A 19,605-nucleotide genomic window follows, 5' to 3' on the forward strand; every position below is an offset into this window, starting at 1 on the left:
CATGCCACCCACACCCCCCGGCTCTCTTGTGTGAGGTAGTTCCCTCCGAGAGCAGCCCACCATGAAGGCGGCTACACTCACCAGTGTTTTTCCTCTTTTGGAGGTTCTGAGCATGTACTTCAGCCTGTTGTTGGCTGGTTTTTCATATAACTAATAGAAGAATCTATTTCCCAAGGAAAAAAAAACGTTAGGGTGGTCATTTGGGCCACAATCACACTACATGAGCATGTCACGAATCATGTATGCACAAAGAAGGGACTTTCACAGCCAATGTGGAGCACGATTCAGGTAAAGCAAGGCTGTCCTCTCCCCCAATCCTCTTTGGGCATTAGCACCTTCCCTTGACAGACTCCATTGTGAGCACTACACACTAGCTGTCTTCATTTTATTCTATGCATATGATGCACTGCTACTGTCACACATACCAGAAAGATTGCAGACACACTTGGATGCATCACACTCTTTCTACAAGGAACGTTAACCTGGGCAAGACAAAGGTCATGGTCTTCCACACGAGTTATCAGTGCCTGCAAAATCACACTTTCACATTTGAGAGACAAGAACTGGTAGAATTGAGGGAATACACACATCTAGGATGAAACCAACAGCAGAGGTAAAATTAGTAAGGGGGTATGCATCACTAGCATGCTTGGAGAGGCAATATTCCAAGCACACTTGCAACAGGTCCAAATGAAGTCCCTTCTCTATGACACAATATATTGTTGACCAGCAGCAATGTGAGGAGCACCTTGCATCACAAGGGGCTACGAATTTATGGTATACCAGAGCAAAGAAGTGGGTGACAGCTCATGGTCTCTCTAAAGCTTTGCCACTACTTCAGTATCTTGTACAGGTTCATGGAATATCAAGTCAAGAAGTCAATAGAGTCGTCAGAAATCACATCGGAACATTTACATCCAAAAAATATGGAAACAGCCACAGACACTCCTGTCAACGAGGAGCTTATACCGAGATCAGATTCTAACAGCAATGACAAATAGGTTTATTCAGATGTCATGTTACCTCGATTTATATGTCACATACACTCAGGATGCATAAATGGTAAAGATGGCACGTACATAGATAGTAAGGTATTACAACAGTTTAGTTGCCCCTACACTTGATCTTTAAAACTTTTTTTTTTTAATTTAAAAACATGAAACCGCTTCATTGCGAAGAAATATTGAGCATACTGACAAGAAAGAAATGCAGCTTACAGATAAAGACCATTTTGATAAACTCTCGAGCTCTGAGAAGATCAAGTCCTTGAGAGAAACCTCTGCTTCTTTACTAAGCACGGGACCGTCTGTTCGCTCAGATCCAGCAACTGAAGCAAGGGCATGAATGCCCACCTGAGTATTAGCAGGGAAAGAGTGAACATCTGCACATCATGTTTATGAATCATACCACTTTTATGTGATGTTTACATAGCTGACATGACTTCATAATAGCCCTTGAAAAAGGGGATAAGTTGCGGGAGAGAAGTAAGAATGTAGAGGAGAAAAAAGGGCTGGATTCCAATACATCCAACTATGCAATCCACAAGCAAGAACCGGCTTGTACACTCCAAGAACATAGGTGTTGTCCACAAGATGTGTGTGATCACACATGCTTAAATGATGTCACTGGAGTCCATTACCAATTGCTTACTGCCTCCCTTCCGAGTAAAAGCAGCCTGCACAATATGCCGAGCAACCGGAGGGGAGCTCTGGAGGAGGAGCTCAGCTCCTAGCTTGGCTGCACGATGAGTATCTCTCATCACATATACAAGAACATATAAGCATCAAAATAACTCCAAACAAAGCACAGTATTTTTTTAAAAAACAAATACATAGAAAGAAGCTTTACACATCCCGATTCGCCCCAGTGCATCGATGGCAGCCTCCTTTTCTCTGCTTTTGAAACCCTCAGAAGTTCTCAAAATTGTATCTATAACTTCGACTATTTTGAAGGCGTCTACATTCATAAATGAAGTTGGTTAGGGGGGTCTTTTGGGGTAGGTTGTGGCAGGAATTTTGGGAAAGGGGAAAAAGGGGGGAGAGAGAGAGAGAGAGAGAGAGAGAGAGAGAGAGAGAGAGTTATATTAACGTCTATGGAAGACCCCAAAGGCCTATGAGACCAAAAGTAATACAACGGTACCATGGATATACTGAGCCATGAAAACTGAAAGAAAAGTAAAAAGAAAACATCTGACAGTGCATGTGATCAACAGATGATCCTGTGTAGAGTGAGATATGTTGTGATCAGCTAATGACGATAGCCGCCTCGGCCAGAACCAATCTAATGGTGGAGTGAATATCAGGCCTCTGTGATGGGAGCGTGTCATGTCGATGGAGAACCTCACGAATCTGTCTCTATGTGGTGGAGGGTCCTGATGCTCTAGGTCGGGGACGTCTGGCTCGCAGAATGGATCAAGCTCTCGTGCTAAGAACTCCTCTGGGGCGTGGAGCTGGAGCGTGGGTACAGGTGGTGGGCTCTGATGTTGTAGTAGAGGAACTGTTGTGGACACTGGATTCCGATGTGGATGTGTATACCACAAAGAAATCTGTGATGGCTCTCTGTGAGGTGTCCTGTCGAAGCCGGGGCTCTCTCTCAGCATGCTGACTCAACACTACATCCCTGTGTCGTCTGAGCTCCGTCTGAGAGAGAGAGAGAGAGAGAGAGAGAGAGAGAGAGAGAGAGAGAAAGTTATATTAAATAGCTTCAAAAGACCTAGTGGGTCTATTAGACCAAAAGTGATATAATAGTGTCCATGTACTCTCATTATGGTACAAAAGAAAAAGAAAACAACGACCAGAGCTATTAGCTAGGAATGTCAAATCCGAGCCATATGATACAAAGTGGGACCATCATCATACAACCTATGGAGCTAACCCCCTGGTAGGGGGATGGGGCCAGAAGGATATCGAGCATGGGGTTAGCCTGTAGAAGGCTCTACAGATCCGCCGGGCATGGGAAGGCCGCTCTATGCCTCTCCAAGATCTCCTCAAGCTAGGGCTAAGTTTGGGGCATCGGGCTCACCGTAGTGCCGTGGCCTGGTCTAGAGTCACACCAGAGTGGGGTCTGGCTGAGGCTGTGGGTATGTCATCCATGGCTGGTGGGGCGTTCTCTCGTGGTCGGAAGAACTGAGTGATGGTTGCATGAGGCCAGTGTGCATGTCTCCCATAGGGTCTCAACTCCCTAATCAGTGAGCCTCTATGGCAATGAAGCTCTAGTAGGAAGAGGCCCCTGCATCGCTCATCTAGGTAATCCATGATCTTGGATAAGGGTCTGGGAAGAGACAGTGGAACCTCCCTCAAATCTCATAATATACGGTGCACCTGCATATGAACTGCTCTGCTGACTTGACCTCCTATTGGCACACAGTGCATATCCTCTCCTCACGAGGTATCTGCATGGCTCTCCATATCTCTATCCTCATGCAGTGCGATGACACCCGAAACTCGCCCACTGCAATCCGCATGGCATGTGACATGTATATGTCAAGATATCTGGCCCTTAGTATGAAAACATCCTCTATAAGCCTCATGCAAGTGTGAGAGTGGGCTCGTGTGGTGATCCATATTTGATCATACAGTTCCTGTCATTCTGACAGAGCCTGATGAATGGGGAGTCCAAGTCATATTGGATTGGGGGGAGGCGATCCATCTTGAGTCCCCACCTCGTGAACCAGGTGTATACTCGGCTATACCATGACTCATGCCCATCTGCTGCTAGCTGCTGGGAGGGCTATAGGGCGAGCCTCAGGAGTCTCGTGGGGGCCATGGCAGTGATCTTGTGAATGTATGTGACTGTTTGGAAGAGTGCCTCTACTACCATGGGTGCTGCAGCAAACTCTGTCAGGATAATATCATGTGGGACCATTAGTTTGTTGTGTATCATACAGGAGAGCATCATGACATGAGGCCTCTCTATCCTCGGCCATCTGGGCACTGTAACATCAGATGCCCTGAAGGGTGCTCCATACATCAATGCCGGAGTGACCAAGGTGTCAAATAGCCACATCTTGGACCTCTGTTCCTGGAAGCACTGTCTCTCCATGAGAACAAGAGAAGCATACCTTGCAACAATCTAGCCTCTGCAGCATGGCTCATAAAGAAGACCGGTCTTGTAAAAGTGACTCCCAAGTACACATGAGTGTGCAATTTCCATTGGGCTGCCCATGTAGGTGAAACTCAGTCGAGATGTGAAAAGAGGGGATGTATTGAAGACCAGAACCCTGGTTTTCCCAAGGTTTACTGTGAGATCCCACTGAGCACAAAAGTCTTGTAATGTGTCAAGCTCCCTCTAGAGAGCCTTTGGAGAATCTGCAATAAGCACAATGTCACCAGCATAAAGTAGTATAGTATGGAAACAAGGATGCCTGCTAGTGATACGCCTCCTTCCCCTCCTCTATCAATGATGGCCGAAATCTCGTCGATGTAGAGGCCAAAGAGAGTGGGAGACAGTGGACACCCTTGCTTCACTCTAACGGTATTGGAGATCTCCTCTCATAATCCTCCTTGACATCTCACCCGCCCTACGACCGACTCATACAATGCCATGATCCCCCAAATCATGTCTAATGGTACCCCTAGATCTTGGAGTCTTTGAAGTAGTCAGGCTCAAGGCACCGTATCAAATGCTTTGCGGAAATCCACAAAGCAACAGTAACCTGTCAGTGTCATGCTGTGACCTCGTCTATGATGGCTCAAAGAGTGAAGATGTGATCCAAAGTAGAGAATGACATGCGGAAGCCTGCCTGCCCTGATGCTCTGTGCTCATGTCTCTCTGCTAGTGTGTTGAGCCCACCAACCTCAAGTATTGAGCCATAAAGTTTGGCCAGTGTGTGGCCAATCATAATAGTTCTGTAATTGTTGGGGTCCATGATGGGATCTCCGGCCTCATGGATGTGTGTGATGATATGGGCTGTCCTGGTGGATGGGAAGCCTTCCAAAAGAGCCCAGTTGAACATATGGGCCGGGAGGGGTGCCAGAGTCTCCCCCGCATGGGAGATGTGCTCACCCAAGACGCCCTCGTGGTCTTGTGATCTACCGTTTTTGAGTCTCCGGATGGCTCGGGTTACCATGTCAGGTGTGAAGAAGGTGGATGTAATGGGACGTGGATGTGATGGTGGTGGGATGGGGGGCTGATATGGTACTTCGTACACGGATCGTGCATATGTGTGCCATATGGACGGAGATGTGATGGGTGTGGGTGGGCGTTTCTCCCGGATTTTCTTACAGCCCTCAGTACAGTTCACACCTTTGACAGATTGGTATAAGTCCTTGTATTGGCCCTTAATATGTGCTCATTTCTTACATCTAGTTGCGTATTGGTTAATCCTTTGAGCATATCGCTCTTGGATTTGGCCAGTTGCAACCTCGCGTAGGAGAAGCTCACATATTGTGCGGCATTCCTCGTCATACCAATTGTTCTAGGGTATGGTGCTGCTGGGGGGTTTGGCAGTAGATCGACTGGTGGATGGAAATGAGGTGTGTAAGATTGTGGTGAGCTGAGAGGTGAGGTCGGCTAGTGGGAGATTGGGATCTACATATGTTAGATGTCGGTAGAGATGGTCGGAGGAAGTCGAGTCCCCATCATGGTGGAAGTGAATCTGGGTGTAGTGCGAGATGGGCGGTGGTGATGGTGAGGACAGTCGGGAAAAGCTGAGGCTGTGGGAGGGATAGGCATGGTCGGCTTCAAGGAGGCGGGTGCAAATGGTGAAGGTATGTATGGATGTGAAAGCCGGAGATCCCATCAAGTAATCCACTGTACTCGAGCCTCCGCCATGTGGAAAGCATGTGAGAGCTCCGGAAGAAGACAAACGGGACATCCCGTTGAAGATGGCTAGGCCATGTGTGGTCACTAGCACGAGGAACTCTCCCCCTGATGTTGTAATGTCCCCTCTGTCGTGTGACGCTCGCTGATTGCCAATCTCCTCAGAGTCTATCTCATGCATGGTCGGCTCCTCCTGGTCATATACAGATGCTTGCTCGCTCCGAGTCTTGGAATTGAAGTCCCCTAAAAGGAGTTCACCCAAGTGTGAGAACTCAATGACGTCTGCATGGAGGGGATAAAACTACTCTCCCTCCTCCAGAATAGCATATGGGGACTTCCTAGGTGGGAAGTAACATACTATGATGTGTATAAATCTCTCCACTGTGACCTGTAACCTCACCCACATAAAGCGTGCCTCTATGTCCCTGCGGACTATGGTGATCATGGGCTGTAGATGTGTCCTGAATAGTACCACCACTCCGCCAGACCCACGTACCCCACCACATGTGCGTGGCTCCTCTTGCTAGGCAGATGCCCACTCATAGCCTGAAATGCATGGTAGCCTCTCTCCGGGTTCTGGTGGGTCTCTGTGAAGAAGATAATGTCCCTCTCTGTAAAAACTTTCCTAAGTACCCACTCTCTGACCATAGTGTCCCATTGCAGTTTCAAACTGCCAACTCCAAGTGTATGGCCCCACAGGCCCTGCCGCTCTGTGATGATGATTCGCCCATCCCTGTACATTGCCCACTTCCCCGCCTTGCCGGCCTCGTGCACCTTGGGCATGTTCGCTCCTGTGCTCTACGTGGGTTTGGGTGAGATCATCCCCTAGGTAAATCTCCTCCCCTCGGAGAGCTGTCTTTGTGTCCATGAAGGCATCTCGGCTAGCAAGGTCCAAGAATATCAAGATGATAGGACGCATGAGGTGTCTCGTCCCACATGCCATGTGTCCACATAGGGGGTCCCTTCCAATTTGAGTTTCTTGCATAGGGCTAGAGCATCAGCCTTGGGGGATTCTGCCTCCTGTCACCCTCACATGAAGAGCACGAACCTTCCTCCTCTTCTCCTCTTCCAACGTATCATGTATGATGGGCGTGGGTGTGGGGTGTTTTATCACCACTGTTGTCCATTCTTTCTCAACTTCTTACTTAAGCACTGCGGCCCATCCTTTCTCCATCTCCCTCTTTGTGGCCACTAAACCTTCCTGCAGTTTGTTTCTTAGGCTTTCAACCTCTGAGGCAAGTTAGGGATTAATTTCCAATTCTTCTTTCATCTATGCTTTGCATACATGTAGCTCCTCCTTGAGGTCTTCAACTTGCCCTTTCCACTTTCCCACTTTAGTTAGGGTGTGCAATTAGGTGCAATTGAGGCTCAAGTATGAAATTGGGATTTATAAAGTTAGAAATTGAAGAACTAGTGGAACACTTGCCCATTGAGGTTGAAATACGAAATTAGGATTTATAAATTGGGGGAAAAGTGAGAAATTGAAGAGCTAGTGGAATATTTGTAAGAAATTTCAACTAGGTGTGAAATTAGGTGAAATTAGGTACTCAGAATTTCCCTCTAGCATGATGAGGGCTTCATATTTTTCTTTCATTGTTAGTACAAGCTTTATCAGTTCACAGCATTTTAGTAGTTATGTTCTTTTTTTCGATCTTTCTCACCGAGGACAGTGAGCACTATGGTGGTGGGTGTGACATGTAGCCACCAAGGATGCCCACACCGGACCGTCCCAGCTTGACCATCCCAAATTCCCAATGGACCATCCAGCAATGGATCTCCTAAATCTCACCACCAATGGATGCATGGGAGGTGCGCACACTGGCATTGAAAGCACCGCACTATCACCCCGATGAGCATCTGCCAATGATAGGAGATGCCACCATCTCCACAAGAACCAGTCCTCAGCTCATCCCTCGGGTCATCATTGTCATCTCGTCTTGTTCATTGAGTCCTGTAGTCACTGTGTCATTTCATCCTATGTATTGTCCATCTCATCGTGACCATTGTTGGGTATGCATGATGCAGTGAGGGGCACGTAACAGCTTCTCAGAAGTAACACAAGCAATGTTACAGTATTCCTGTCATTGTATCATGCTTATATTCAAGCTTGTTTAAAGTGTCACATTGTGTTGTGAGTGTCGAGGACTCCCAACATCCTGTCCAAAGAAGAACCACCACTTTTGTGTGCCAGTGGGCAACCAACCCTGCTATACACTCATAGAACCTCAGGGTCTTGAATGAACCACACAACCAAACCACATGAAATAGTAAGGTCATCTACTGGTGTTATAGATAAAAGTGAAATCATTGCCATACTCTCTCCATCACTCTATGCAATGCTTAATGGCCAACTTCTAGCAGTGTATTGCATCTAGGAGACAATGGAGTGGACAAGTGACTAGATTAACAAGGAATCCACCATGTGGCAAGCAAGCAAGAGTGGAAGGGGAGAGAGAGGAGGCACAAGAAAAAGGAATTAATATCTTTGGGAGCCAAAATGGTACACAAGATTACTGTGGTAGGAGGTGCACTGGACCATTAGGAGTTTCAATCAGAGTCTTTCTTACCTTGGCACCTACCTTAGCAAAGCTCTACACTAGTCCAAGCCTTTCTCACCTTAGAACCTATCTTAGCTTGGCTCTTAGAAGTTGTTTGCAATTCTCCACCACCAACAAAAATATCGCCTCCTTGAATCTTCCGTCTTTTTTGTAACTTTGTCAGGGTAGCGTGCATGTTGGAGAGATTATGTAGTGGCTGGTTAGTGTATGTGGCCCCTTCCACACATGGTATGCAGTAGTTCTTTGAGAGAGAGCATGTCTGGTGGCTTTGAATTGGGGCTTGGCCGAGTGGCAAGAATAAACATGAAGGGCTTTTTCAGACCATTCACTTTTGTGATTACGCTTTGCTGGGTTCCTAATTCAGACCCCGTTGGGAGAATCATCACATTGGTAGAGCTAAAAAGGAATTATTTGGAGAAGGTCGACAATTTTGGGAGCTCGGCGATGCAACAGCTTCCTAACATCTTCTTGGCAACACCCTTGGTTTTTCATCTTGATGCAACAAGGATCAACAGGCATTTAAACCCTAGCTGCCTCATTGAGTCCTTGTGCCTCTTACGCTGTTAACGTGAACCCCTCATGGACCTCGAAAAGATATGTCTACTTGCCTTAGTTTGCATGAGTTCCAGTAACTTACACTCCTTGCAGTAATTTGCATCAGACGTGTTGATTACATGCACACTCACCTTAGTTTGGTAGATCGCCTACTGCATTTGTTATGGACACCCTTTATCACACTTCTAGCCTTTTTTTGTCCCTAGGGCTAAAAACTAGAAGACACCCCAACTTGTATGTACATATTTTCACACTTGAAAATAGTCTTCTTTTTTGAGTCCTTAAAATTGTATGAAATCATATAACAACCTTTCAGGTAGCTACCTTTTGTTTCATATCACAACAGTATAGAATGCATGCATACCCTCTTTTGAAACCAACGAAGGCAAAGGTCCCTCCGGAGATATTAATCGAGCACCAATCATCATAGACTGTGAGCGCACCAACGCATCTACTCCGTTACTTCTGCTCATATGCATTGGATGGAAATAAATCAGAGCAGAAACATCGTATTTTTTTTAGACTTCCAAGAGGATTACTTACATATGACTCAACAAAAACTATCACCTACCCCATAATGGAAACTAGCTGCTGCAAAAGACCTCCTTCGGTGAGAAACCTTGCACCATCAGGTGTTGCAGCAATCTGCACTCAAGAAAACAGCATAAAATGTTTCATGGAGTTCATAAGCTGGATAATGCTGAATGTGTTTGTTCTTCTCTATATTGACTGCTTTCACCAGTGTGATAATGTAAGAGAGTATAGGGTAGGATTATATCTTGTATAATGCATTTTATTATGCCCTTCCATATCATTAGTCACTTTCGTAAATGGAGAAGTGGTCATGCAGGAGGTGAAGCCTATACTAGATAGACATTCCGGTGGCGTAACAAAGAGACAAGGGGTCTCTTAAAAGTCAAGAAGGAAAATGAGGAGTCAAACAAAACGGAAATGGACATTAAAGAAAACACTAACCACACGTAAATTGCACCCTATTTAACTTGGTGCAACCAGCAGTCATGTATCATTGTATGGAGCACTTTCTTTGGGCAGTTGACCTCACATCACTGGATCAGAAAAAGGTTGCAGGTTATGTTTCTCTCTCTTATTCGCAGTAAACCCTCTATCCCACACCATGCCATTCTAGCTAAGTTTGCAGCCCGCCCGCTCCACAGCGATGCTTCATTTTATCTGGTAACTTGCGTACAAAAGGTCCGCAGCACGATACAGGGCTCGCAATGGCTCCCATGGTTGGCTTTGTCTTCATCCATGCATCTGTCTTATCAAGGAGTAGACCGAGTAGACAATTGTTGGCATGTAGATGGATCTATTCAGATAACAGGATTCTTGAAAAATCACATCGAACATGCACTTCCAATCTTCATGGGTCAAATTAGGGTGGCATCAGAAGCTTCACATTGAAGCTGGGAGTGAGAAGGTAGAGTCGAGCTGCAAAGGTTTTTTGGATGTGTGGGGTTGAGACAAAGGAGCATGTGAAATCAAAGGCGGCTTCCACTGTTAGAAAAGAATGTGTCGTACAGAACACACAGGTACACTTGAAAAGAGCATGAGTAAGAGAGCCCCGCCACAGGGAATCCTCATCCCAACCTCTAGACACCTACATGCCATTGCGCCCTGGGACCACAGGACAGAAATGCAAGATCTCTAGAACTACATGTCGTACAGAACACACAGGTACACTTGACAAGAGCAAGACTAAGAGAGCCCCGCCACAGGGAATCCTCATCCCAACCTCTAGACAACTACATGCCTATGCGCCCCGGGACCACAGGACAGAAATGCAAGATCTCTAGAACCACAACTATTCAGACAACATCACAAGGAGCTTAAAGAGAAACATGCTACACACGCCTCAAAAGGTAACTCCTATGCACAGTGACTCGTGAGAGATCCTGCATCAATAAATATTTTCCTGCCCATATACGCGTAGAGAAGCCCCCGCCCGTAGGCAGTCTAGACGCCCGTCCGTGGACAAGGGTGCCTTCAGGCAGCCCTAGAGGAGGCTCGAACCCAAGACCTCCCAGGAGAAGTAATCCTGATGTATACCAACCTAGATCTCCAGTAACAACTGGACTTATGGGTATTCAGATTGATGGGGCTAGACATTTCTTGAAAGATATGCAAGAAATGCTAGTCAATGCACGAGAGGCTATTAAGAGTGCACAAGACCGTGCACGGTTTTATGCTACTGAAAGGTAATATTTATCGAGGGAGTTTACTGAGGGAATGCTAGTTTATTTGAGAGTGCACAAGAGTTCTAAGACGTTACGTACAGGGAAGATTGGGAAGTTATCCCCTAGGTACTGTGGACCTTAAAGGATCTTGAGAAAGATTGGTGATGTTGCTTATCGACTAAAGTTGCCTCGGAATGTGAAAGTTCATCTAATCTTTTTTTTTTCCTGGGAAAAAGATCCTTCTATTAGTTAATGAAAAACAGCCACGAAGGGCTAAATACAACCACGGAGGGCTAGATACAAAGTCGCCTCATGTAGATGGGGGGGATCAAATAATCAAAGGTGGAGAAGATGCACTTCCCTCAGGCTGGCCACTCAAATTTGTAAAACTCAAAGTATCCATATCTTTTCTTTGCCGAGTTCATCATGAAGCAAAAGAAATATCTCCTCAGCATATCCATAGGATATCCCGAGACATAACTCCATATAGCTTGCATGTAAGCTTGATAATATAATCCACGATATCCATATGGAAAGAGTGCTAAGCACGGGTACATAAAGCCAACTCCATACTTCCAGGATAAATTCTCCAAATCCATAAATCTTTAGACTAAGCTCTCTACTGCTCATGCTCTTACTGCATGGCTGCTTTCCTCTGTTTCTCTTGAGTCCTTTGAAGAGCCAACTTGACCTTCTAGTAAGCCTCATCCATGTTCTCCACAAAACGATCTGCCTTGAAAATCTTATCTTTTGTATGCAAGATCGGAGGTACTTTCTTCCCGCCTTCCACAATCTCGAAAGGTACCTTACTTGTTGAAGTGTGAATGGTGTTGTTGTAAGCAAACTCCACCAAAGGAAGATACTTTTCCCACTGTTCGTTATGACCCGAAGCATAACACTTTAGAAGATCCAATACAACCGAGTTGGCAATTTCCGACTGCCCATCTATTTGTGGATGAAAAGACGATGAGAACTTCAACGAAGTCTTCATGTTCTCGAACAATGCTCTCCAAAATAAACTCGTCATTTGAGAATCTCGGTCACTGATAATAGATGTGGGCATCCCATGGTACTTGAAGATATTTGTCAAAAATATCCTCACCATTTGCTCTGCATTTATCTTCTTCCTATCTAGAATGAAATGAGCCTGCTTGCTGAAACAACCCACGATAGTCCAGATGCCATCATTCCCACTCTTTGTGCTAGGAAGATCAAAGATAAAATCCATAGCAATACTCTCCCACAATCTATCTGGAATAGGCAAAGGATGAAGTAACCCAGGTGTCTTTTGACGGTCATACTTCACCTTCTGACAAATGATACAATCACGAACAAAAGCATCAGCATCCCTGCGCATAGTAGGCCAATAAAAGAATGCCTCCAAAGCCTTCACTGAAGCCTCGATACCACGATGGCCTGCATAAGGCGGAGCATGGCATTTTGTCAAAACCTTCTGCCTCAACTAAGATGTGACACACAATATGTCATGCATCATAAAAAATCCTTCCTTGAGAGAATAATGATCAACTCGCTCTCCTTCAGTCAAACGATCAAAAATCCGCTCAAAATCTGAGTCGTGAGCATACTGTTCTCGCATATCATCAAGTTCATGATGAAAGATAATAGAGACGACGGCCACATGTGGTTTCCTAGACAAGGCATCCGCAATCACATTCTTTTTGCCATCCACATGAACAATCTGAAAGTGAAACATGGACAAAAAGTTTGCCCAACTCATATGCTTCTCTGAAAGCTTCGTTTTGAGTAAGGAAGTATCGAAGAGTCTGATGATCACTCTGAACAATGAAATCAGCCCCGAGAAGGTAATGCTTGTCATGTGCACAATGTGTATCCACCGTGTGCTACACGCACACAAGACTAGCTTCGAGGTTTGGGGAAGCTTGGAGCTACAGGTTGATTGGCGAGCTGAGTTAGAGATAGACTAACGGACGGGTGTCCAAGTGTGGACACCCGATGACCGGCCAAGAGCCTATAAAAGGGTGGCCAAGGTTAGTCATTAGTCATATAGAGTCTCGCGTGTCTTTGTGAGAGCTCTATGGTCAGGAGCCTGGATCTAGTGCAAACGTGCTCACGAGGTAGAGATTGGTCGGTACGTCCATCTAGTTAGCTCAGCTCATGGCTCGGTGGGGACAACCAAGACTTGTGGGCTTGCCCACGACTGTCAAGGTTGGGAGGTGAGTTAGGCATGCACCCCCTTCATGTTTGTTTGGTTTGTTTGCAGATTTCGAGTCTTGTACCAGGAGCGTTCTACGAAGAGAACCAATGGGGATTTGACAGTGTGACATGTGCACAGTGTGTATCTACCGTGTGCTACATGCACACAAGACTAGCTTCGAGGTTTGGGGAAGCTTGGAGCTAGGCAAGCTGATTGGCGAGCTGAGTTAGGGATAGACTTGGCGAGCTGAGTTAGGGATAGACTAACGGGCAGGCACCCAAGTATGGACGGACGAGCGCCCAAGTGTGGACACCTGATGACCGGCCAAGAGCCTATAAAAGGGTGGCCAAGGTTAGTCATTAGTCATATAGAGTCTCGCCTGTCTTTGTGAGAGCTCTATGGTCAGGAGCCTGGATCTAGTGCAGACATGCACCTGCTTCTTGCAGCCGAGGCTGGCAGCAATCTCCATGCCCGCGAGGGTAGCTTCGTGGCAGTATGGGCGTCACGAGGTAGAGATTGGTCGGTATGTCCATCTAGTTGGCTCAGCTCGTGGCTCGGTGGGGACAACCAAGATTTGTGGGCTTGCCCACGACTATCAAGGTTGGGAGGTGAGTCAGGCATGCACCCCCTTCAAGTTTGTTTGGTTTGTTTACAGATTTCGAGTCTTGTACCAGGAGCGTTCTACGAGGAAATCCTATGGGGATTTGACAATGCTTCCAAGTAGAAAGAGCATGAATAATCACAAGAAGCTCCTTCTCATACACTTGTAGATTCCTTTCTGCCGGTGACAAAGTTCTACTCTCATAAGCAATAACATGTCCATCCTACATAAGAACAGCTCCAATGCTTATCCCACATGCATCACACTGTACCACAAAAGGTTTTTGTAGATCTGGTAGAACCAAAACTGGACCAGTGGTTAGCTTTTCCTTAAGCTTGTTGAAAGCTTCCACTTCCTTCTCTGTCCATCGGAATTTTACATCCCTCTTGGTCTGGTGATGTAAAGGTGAAGCAATCTCTGCAAAGAATCGGATAAACCTCCTGTAATATGAACAAAGTCCTAAGAAACTTCTCATATCATGAATGGTCTGCAAATCCGGCCAATTCTTTATCGCTTTAACTTTCGCTGGATCCATCCTGACGCCATCCTTAGACACTATGTGCCCAAGAAAGCGAATCTCCTGCATGAAAAAATCACTCTTCTTTCCGTTGACAACCAACCTATGCTTTCTGAGTTCCTCAAAGACTTTGGTCAAATGCTCTCGATGCTCCTTCTCTGAATGAGAAAACACAATCATATCATCAAAGAAGGTGCCCACAAAAGCACGGTGGGATCGAAAAATCCGATCCATCATCATGTTGAAGGTCGCTGGAGCATTCGTAAGACCAAGGCATGACCAAAAACTCATAAAGTCCAAAAGCTGTCCTGAAAGCTGTCTTGTGCACATCTTCTGGCCTGATGCAAATTTGATGGTATCCACTCTTCAGATCAATGCAACTGAAGTAAGCTGCTCCCTGTAACTAATCCAAAATATCATCGATTCGAGGTATAGGAAATTTGTTCTTGATGGTAATCTTATTCAGTGTCATGTAATCAATGCACATCCACCAAGAACCATCTTTCTTTTGTACCAAAAGCACTGGTGAACAATAGGGCGAAGAGCTTGGTTGAATTGTCCAACAGATCACGCACTTGGCTCATAATCTCTTCTTGTTGGGCTGCACTCACCCTATAGAGTGGTTTATTCGGTGGTGAACTTCCAGGAATCAAATCAATCCCATGATCCTCATGCCTAGCAGGCGGCAACTCCCTTGGCAAAGCCTCTGAAAAACAATCTTGAAAACTTTTGAGAAAGTCCAATCTTTCCTTGTCCAACTCAGACAAGTTAGAATATGTGGTATCCTGATTCTCTTTAACAAACACTAAGTAAACAGAACGATGTTTCTTTATTAAACGAGAAATGGCCGAAGCCGATACAACAGGAATAGATTCTCCTTTAAGCTTTACATCAAGAGTGTGTTCCTTATTCTTGTGAGTGAGAGAGATTATCCTGTTGAAAGTATCTACTACCGCTTTAACCTTATGGCACCAAGGCATACCCAACAAAACATCACAACTCCCAAAGGCATAATGTAGAAATCATCCTCTCTGTCCGTGTAAGTCTGCACATTGAGACGCACCTTTCCAATGATCGGTGTAACCTCAACCGAATGTCCAGGACAAGCCAAAGTAGCCTCATGTAACACACCCATTGTTGGAAATAAGTGCACACTAGGTGTACTCTTTTCCTAGTCTAGTATAGACTTTTGTCTTGAGTCTTGTGTGTCTGCCATGTGGCATCTTATTTGTCCCACATATCAGCGTGGCTACTATCTCTTGTACTACACACCTATATATTGTGGGTGTCACATCATAAGAAGTATCAAGCTTGTGTCTTGTCTACACTCATCTCAAGGTAACTCTTTGTCCTTCAATATTGTTCTTATTTCACTTCTAGTCTTCTAGTTTCTAGCTCTTGTTTCCATATTTTTAACATGGTATCAGAGCGAGGTTCCTCCTAGCCTCTTCAGCCCATTGCCTTCATCTCATCCATCGGACTGTCCTTATTCAAAGTTTTCGTGGAGCTGCTATTGTTATCTCTCTTGGAGCTGCTGCTGCCCGTCATATTGGAACTGCTACAGCCCGCTGTACTGTTGCTGCTCTCCTTTGGCTGCCTTCTTCATCGACTCAAGGGACTGTCTCTGCCTGGGATTTATTGCGCATCATCTAGAGACAGCTGCAGATCGACTTTCCTCCTGTTGGACGAGCTATTTGCTGCATTCAATTCTGCCATCGCTTCCTCTTGAAGTGTCTACAAGGTACTGTGCATTGTCTCCTTCAGTTTGCTGGTCAGTCCTTTTGTTATCCTCATATCTGCAAACTGCCTGTTCCTCATGCTTCGATGGGCTGTCACATGCTATGGCCTTGACAAGTGGTGAGAGAGCCGGCTTCTAAAAACAATTTGGATCTCTTCTTTCATTCATTTCTGCAATCTTGTAAGGGAATAGACACTGCCCTTGCATTTTAGCAAGAGGTAAGACCTTCCCCCATGGCCTCTTCTACTCATTCTCTCATGTCTATCGACAAATTCAATGGGTCCAACTCTCATACTTGGCAAATCAAAATCAAGTGCCATCTTATGAAAGAAAGTCTTTGGGACGTTGTTCACCATGCTGCTCCCGAAGATTCCGACATTGAGCAAGTTGTCACTTATGTTCCCACTGCCAAGAATGACAAAGCCTATGTTATCATCTTGCTCGGTCTTGGAGATGATTACATTCATCACATCTCCGACATATAGTCTGCTTCTCGAGCATGGATCACTTTGAATACCCTTTTTGGACCCCGCTCTAAAAACTCTAAGAGTGCACTTATGATCTCATTCTTTGATCTATATATGCAGGAGGGAGCTACTATAGCCTCTCATGTCAATTATCTTCGCAGTCTTATGGTTCAGCTTGCATCAGTGAAGTCCCCCATCTCCGAAGATATTGCTATTGCTGTGCTTCTCAAAAGCTTACCTGACACCTATGCTACTCTTGTCACTACCTTCAAGTATCACAATAATCCTACTCTTGAAGGTATCATCAATGCTCTCCAAGAAGAGGAAAGAACTCAACAACAAAAGGTAACTGACACTGCATTTTCCCACACTCTCTTTGAGGCCCGCCATGCCCACGTAACTGCCCCGACTGCACACTCTCTCTTCACTGCCCACCATGCCCGCATAAGAGTCCTCCTGCACCTCTTCTCCCTTCGCTGCCCACCATGCCTGTATAAGAACCTCGCCACAACTTCCCTCTTTCCTCCGAACCATGTCTGCGTAAGTCCCCTCCTCTTCTCTCTCTCTATCTTTACTACACTCTCCTTTCTCTCTCTGTTGTAGACCAGCCCACGTAATTCTTTTTGCCCTAATCTTGGCCTGCACAAAAAAAACAGAAGATAAGAAAAAATCCATGATTAATCTCTCTGGCCATCAAATTTTTTCCACCTAAATTTTTCAATTTTTCATCTTCCCCCTTTCAATTATTTGAGGTGATGCTCAGTGATAATGATCTGACCATCTCTGTACACCACCCACTTGCTGGCTTGCAAACAGAACTTCCTTGCAAGTCCTCCAATACCCCAAATGTCTCTGCTTCTTTGCCTAAACACACTGGAAAAAAGCCTCCCCCCACCCCACCTCCTCCCTCTCCCAACAGCTCATCAGCTGCCACATTGCACATTTGCCGTGCACAGTGCAGTGAGGCCAGAGAGCAAATCCACCTCCTGACAGAGTCCATTAGATCCATTTGGACAGACCTCATTCAAACCCTCCACGGCCACTTAAAGCGCCTCCAGGGCAGCTCACAGGTCATGGAGGAGTGGTGTGCTGTCTTTCTCCACATCTGGAGTCCAGGGCATTTCCCACCCCAGCGGACAGTGGACTGAAGCATCATTTGGCACTACAGGCCCCAAGGTTTTCTCATGCTCTCCACAACCCACCGCCAGACCCCTGCCCTACCCTCAATGTAGTCTCGCTGATCGTACAAGAGCAGTGTGCTGCCGTTTTCCACATGGAGCATGGGACCCTTTCTCACCCCAAGGAAGGCACTTCAACACCCCCCCCCCCCAAAACAAAAAATAATAATCTAGGCTCCCTCCAGGGGACATCAGCCATAGAAGGAGCACCTCCCTCTTCGATTACATTTGTTTCCTCTTTACAGGGCTAAAATCTGCTCTTTTATACACTTGTAAACTTTTCTACTAATTTGAAAAATCATTGTCTTCAGGAGAAGAAAAAAGAAAGGAGATGTGCGACTTTTTTACTTTTGCAACTGCAATAACGATACCTCATGAAGAAGTTCCAAGGCATTCATTTGAGCTAACACATCCCTTCCATTGCTCAGTTCTAATTCCAAAACTCTAAGAATTCCTGATTCCTTGATTGCCGGAACCGCCTGTTTTGAATGTTCGAACAGAAAAGCAATGACAGAAAATATGCGAATTCTGACCTGCCAAAACACACACATACACACAAATTCGTTAACTCATTTCTCATCAAGAAAAATAAAATGAAAATCGTTTTGCTATAATTGGCTAAACAATTATAGTTTGCTACACACAGCCAAAGGATAGAAAAAGGGCCCTTAAAAGGTAAGTAGCCTAGTACTACGTAATACATTCTACTAAGGAGGTGGCCATCTGCCTCCACGAAAGTCAGATGACCAGCCCTACCTGACTGCCAAATGCTACCATTTTGAATTTCTACGGCCTACACACTGCTTTGCTCTCTTGCTAGGTTTGCCACCTTTATGGTGACCACCTCCACAACAGGGCCTCCTTCCACTTTAATGCTGGCTGCCACTCACACAGGCCCACACTGCCATAGATGTGGCCTGATGCTGATGGTGACAGGCACTCTCAAGGCTCACACCTAACATTGTACATCATGGTCAAATGGTGCTGCCGCGTGCTGGCTTTAATTGAGCAACCCCAATCACTTTGATGACCATCGCCTCTTTCATCACTATCCTCAGTCCAGATTTCCTACTGTTGTCATCGCTGCCTTCTGGGCCTCTCTCATCATCAGCTTGGTACCCCCCGTACCTGCCGGCCTCATTGTAGGATTCAGCAAGTCAGAGGCCTGGCCTGGAGCTTGATTTCTAGGAAGGACCCGACTTGCCTGCAAGCAGCCACGCAGCATGAAAAGCATCTTTGCTACTAACTTTTGATGGGCAGGTCATAGAAAACTCACCAGTGAGGATCCGTGTAAGGCCATCTCTTTCAAGTGCCCCGCTGCTGCTCCCTTTCCTGTAAATAAAAGGTCCTTCAACCACCCGATTTCTAAAACATCAGATTCCAGAAAATGAAGTCACAAGATAAATGAAGCAAGTTCACCTACTTGATTGAAAAAACCACTTCAGAGTACCTAAAAGGAAACAAAAAATTCACAATCACAAGGCTGACCTAGCCCATTGATGTTAAACGAGCCACCCTAGGGGCCTCACATAAAGCAGGACAGACATATCAGCAATGTGAACTGGTGGCAGCACTGTGTGAACACGAAGACTGGCTGGGGAAGCACCACAGGTACCCGTCGACAACAGATATATCGCAGTATCTTACACGGCATCTTAGGGAGCCATGGGTTCCTTGGCAGGTAACATCAGCAGGTTATTTGGATGCCAATAAAGTGCCATGTAGGAGTCTGACTACTGGCAGGTTATGACCAGGCCAACCATGCCACCCACAGGTTGGGATGCTCCTTCTCCTCCATAATGCAGTATCCCCCACACCAACCACGAACCCTCAACAATGCCCCACATTATCCAAGCTGCT

The 19,605-nt window shown here is 45.8% G+C and overlaps 1 protein-coding gene across 2 annotated transcripts in view; it reads right to left on the reverse strand.

Annotated features, from left to right (window-relative positions):
- Window positions 1-19,605, reverse strand: part of LOC147626809 (ARM repeat superfamily protein) — a 149,613-nt gene that overhangs the window by 11,323 nt on the left and 118,685 nt on the right. For both annotated transcript variants that reach the window (XM_086815355.1, XM_086815356.1), the window contains exons 8-14: window positions 19,022-19,093; window positions 18,117-18,278; window positions 9,445-9,518; window positions 9,238-9,338; window positions 1,849-1,956; window positions 1,640-1,737; window positions 1,218-1,352 (exon numbers count right to left, since the gene is read on the reverse strand). In XM_086815355.1, the coding sequence (XP_086671481.1) occupies window positions 1,218-1,352; window positions 1,640-1,737; window positions 1,849-1,956; window positions 9,238-9,338; window positions 9,445-9,518; window positions 18,117-18,278; window positions 19,022-19,093 (750 nt within the window). The remainder of the gene's footprint in view (window positions 1-1,217; window positions 1,353-1,639; window positions 1,738-1,848; window positions 1,957-9,237; window positions 9,339-9,444; window positions 9,519-18,116; window positions 18,279-19,021; window positions 19,094-19,605) is intronic.

Source organism: Cibotium barometz, chromosome 21 (assembly GCF_041138505.1).
Source record: "Cibotium barometz isolate CiBa-2024 chromosome 21, ASM4113850v1, whole genome shotgun sequence".
Lineage (NCBI taxonomy): Eukaryota > Viridiplantae > Streptophyta > Polypodiopsida > Cyatheales > Cibotiaceae > Cibotium > Cibotium barometz.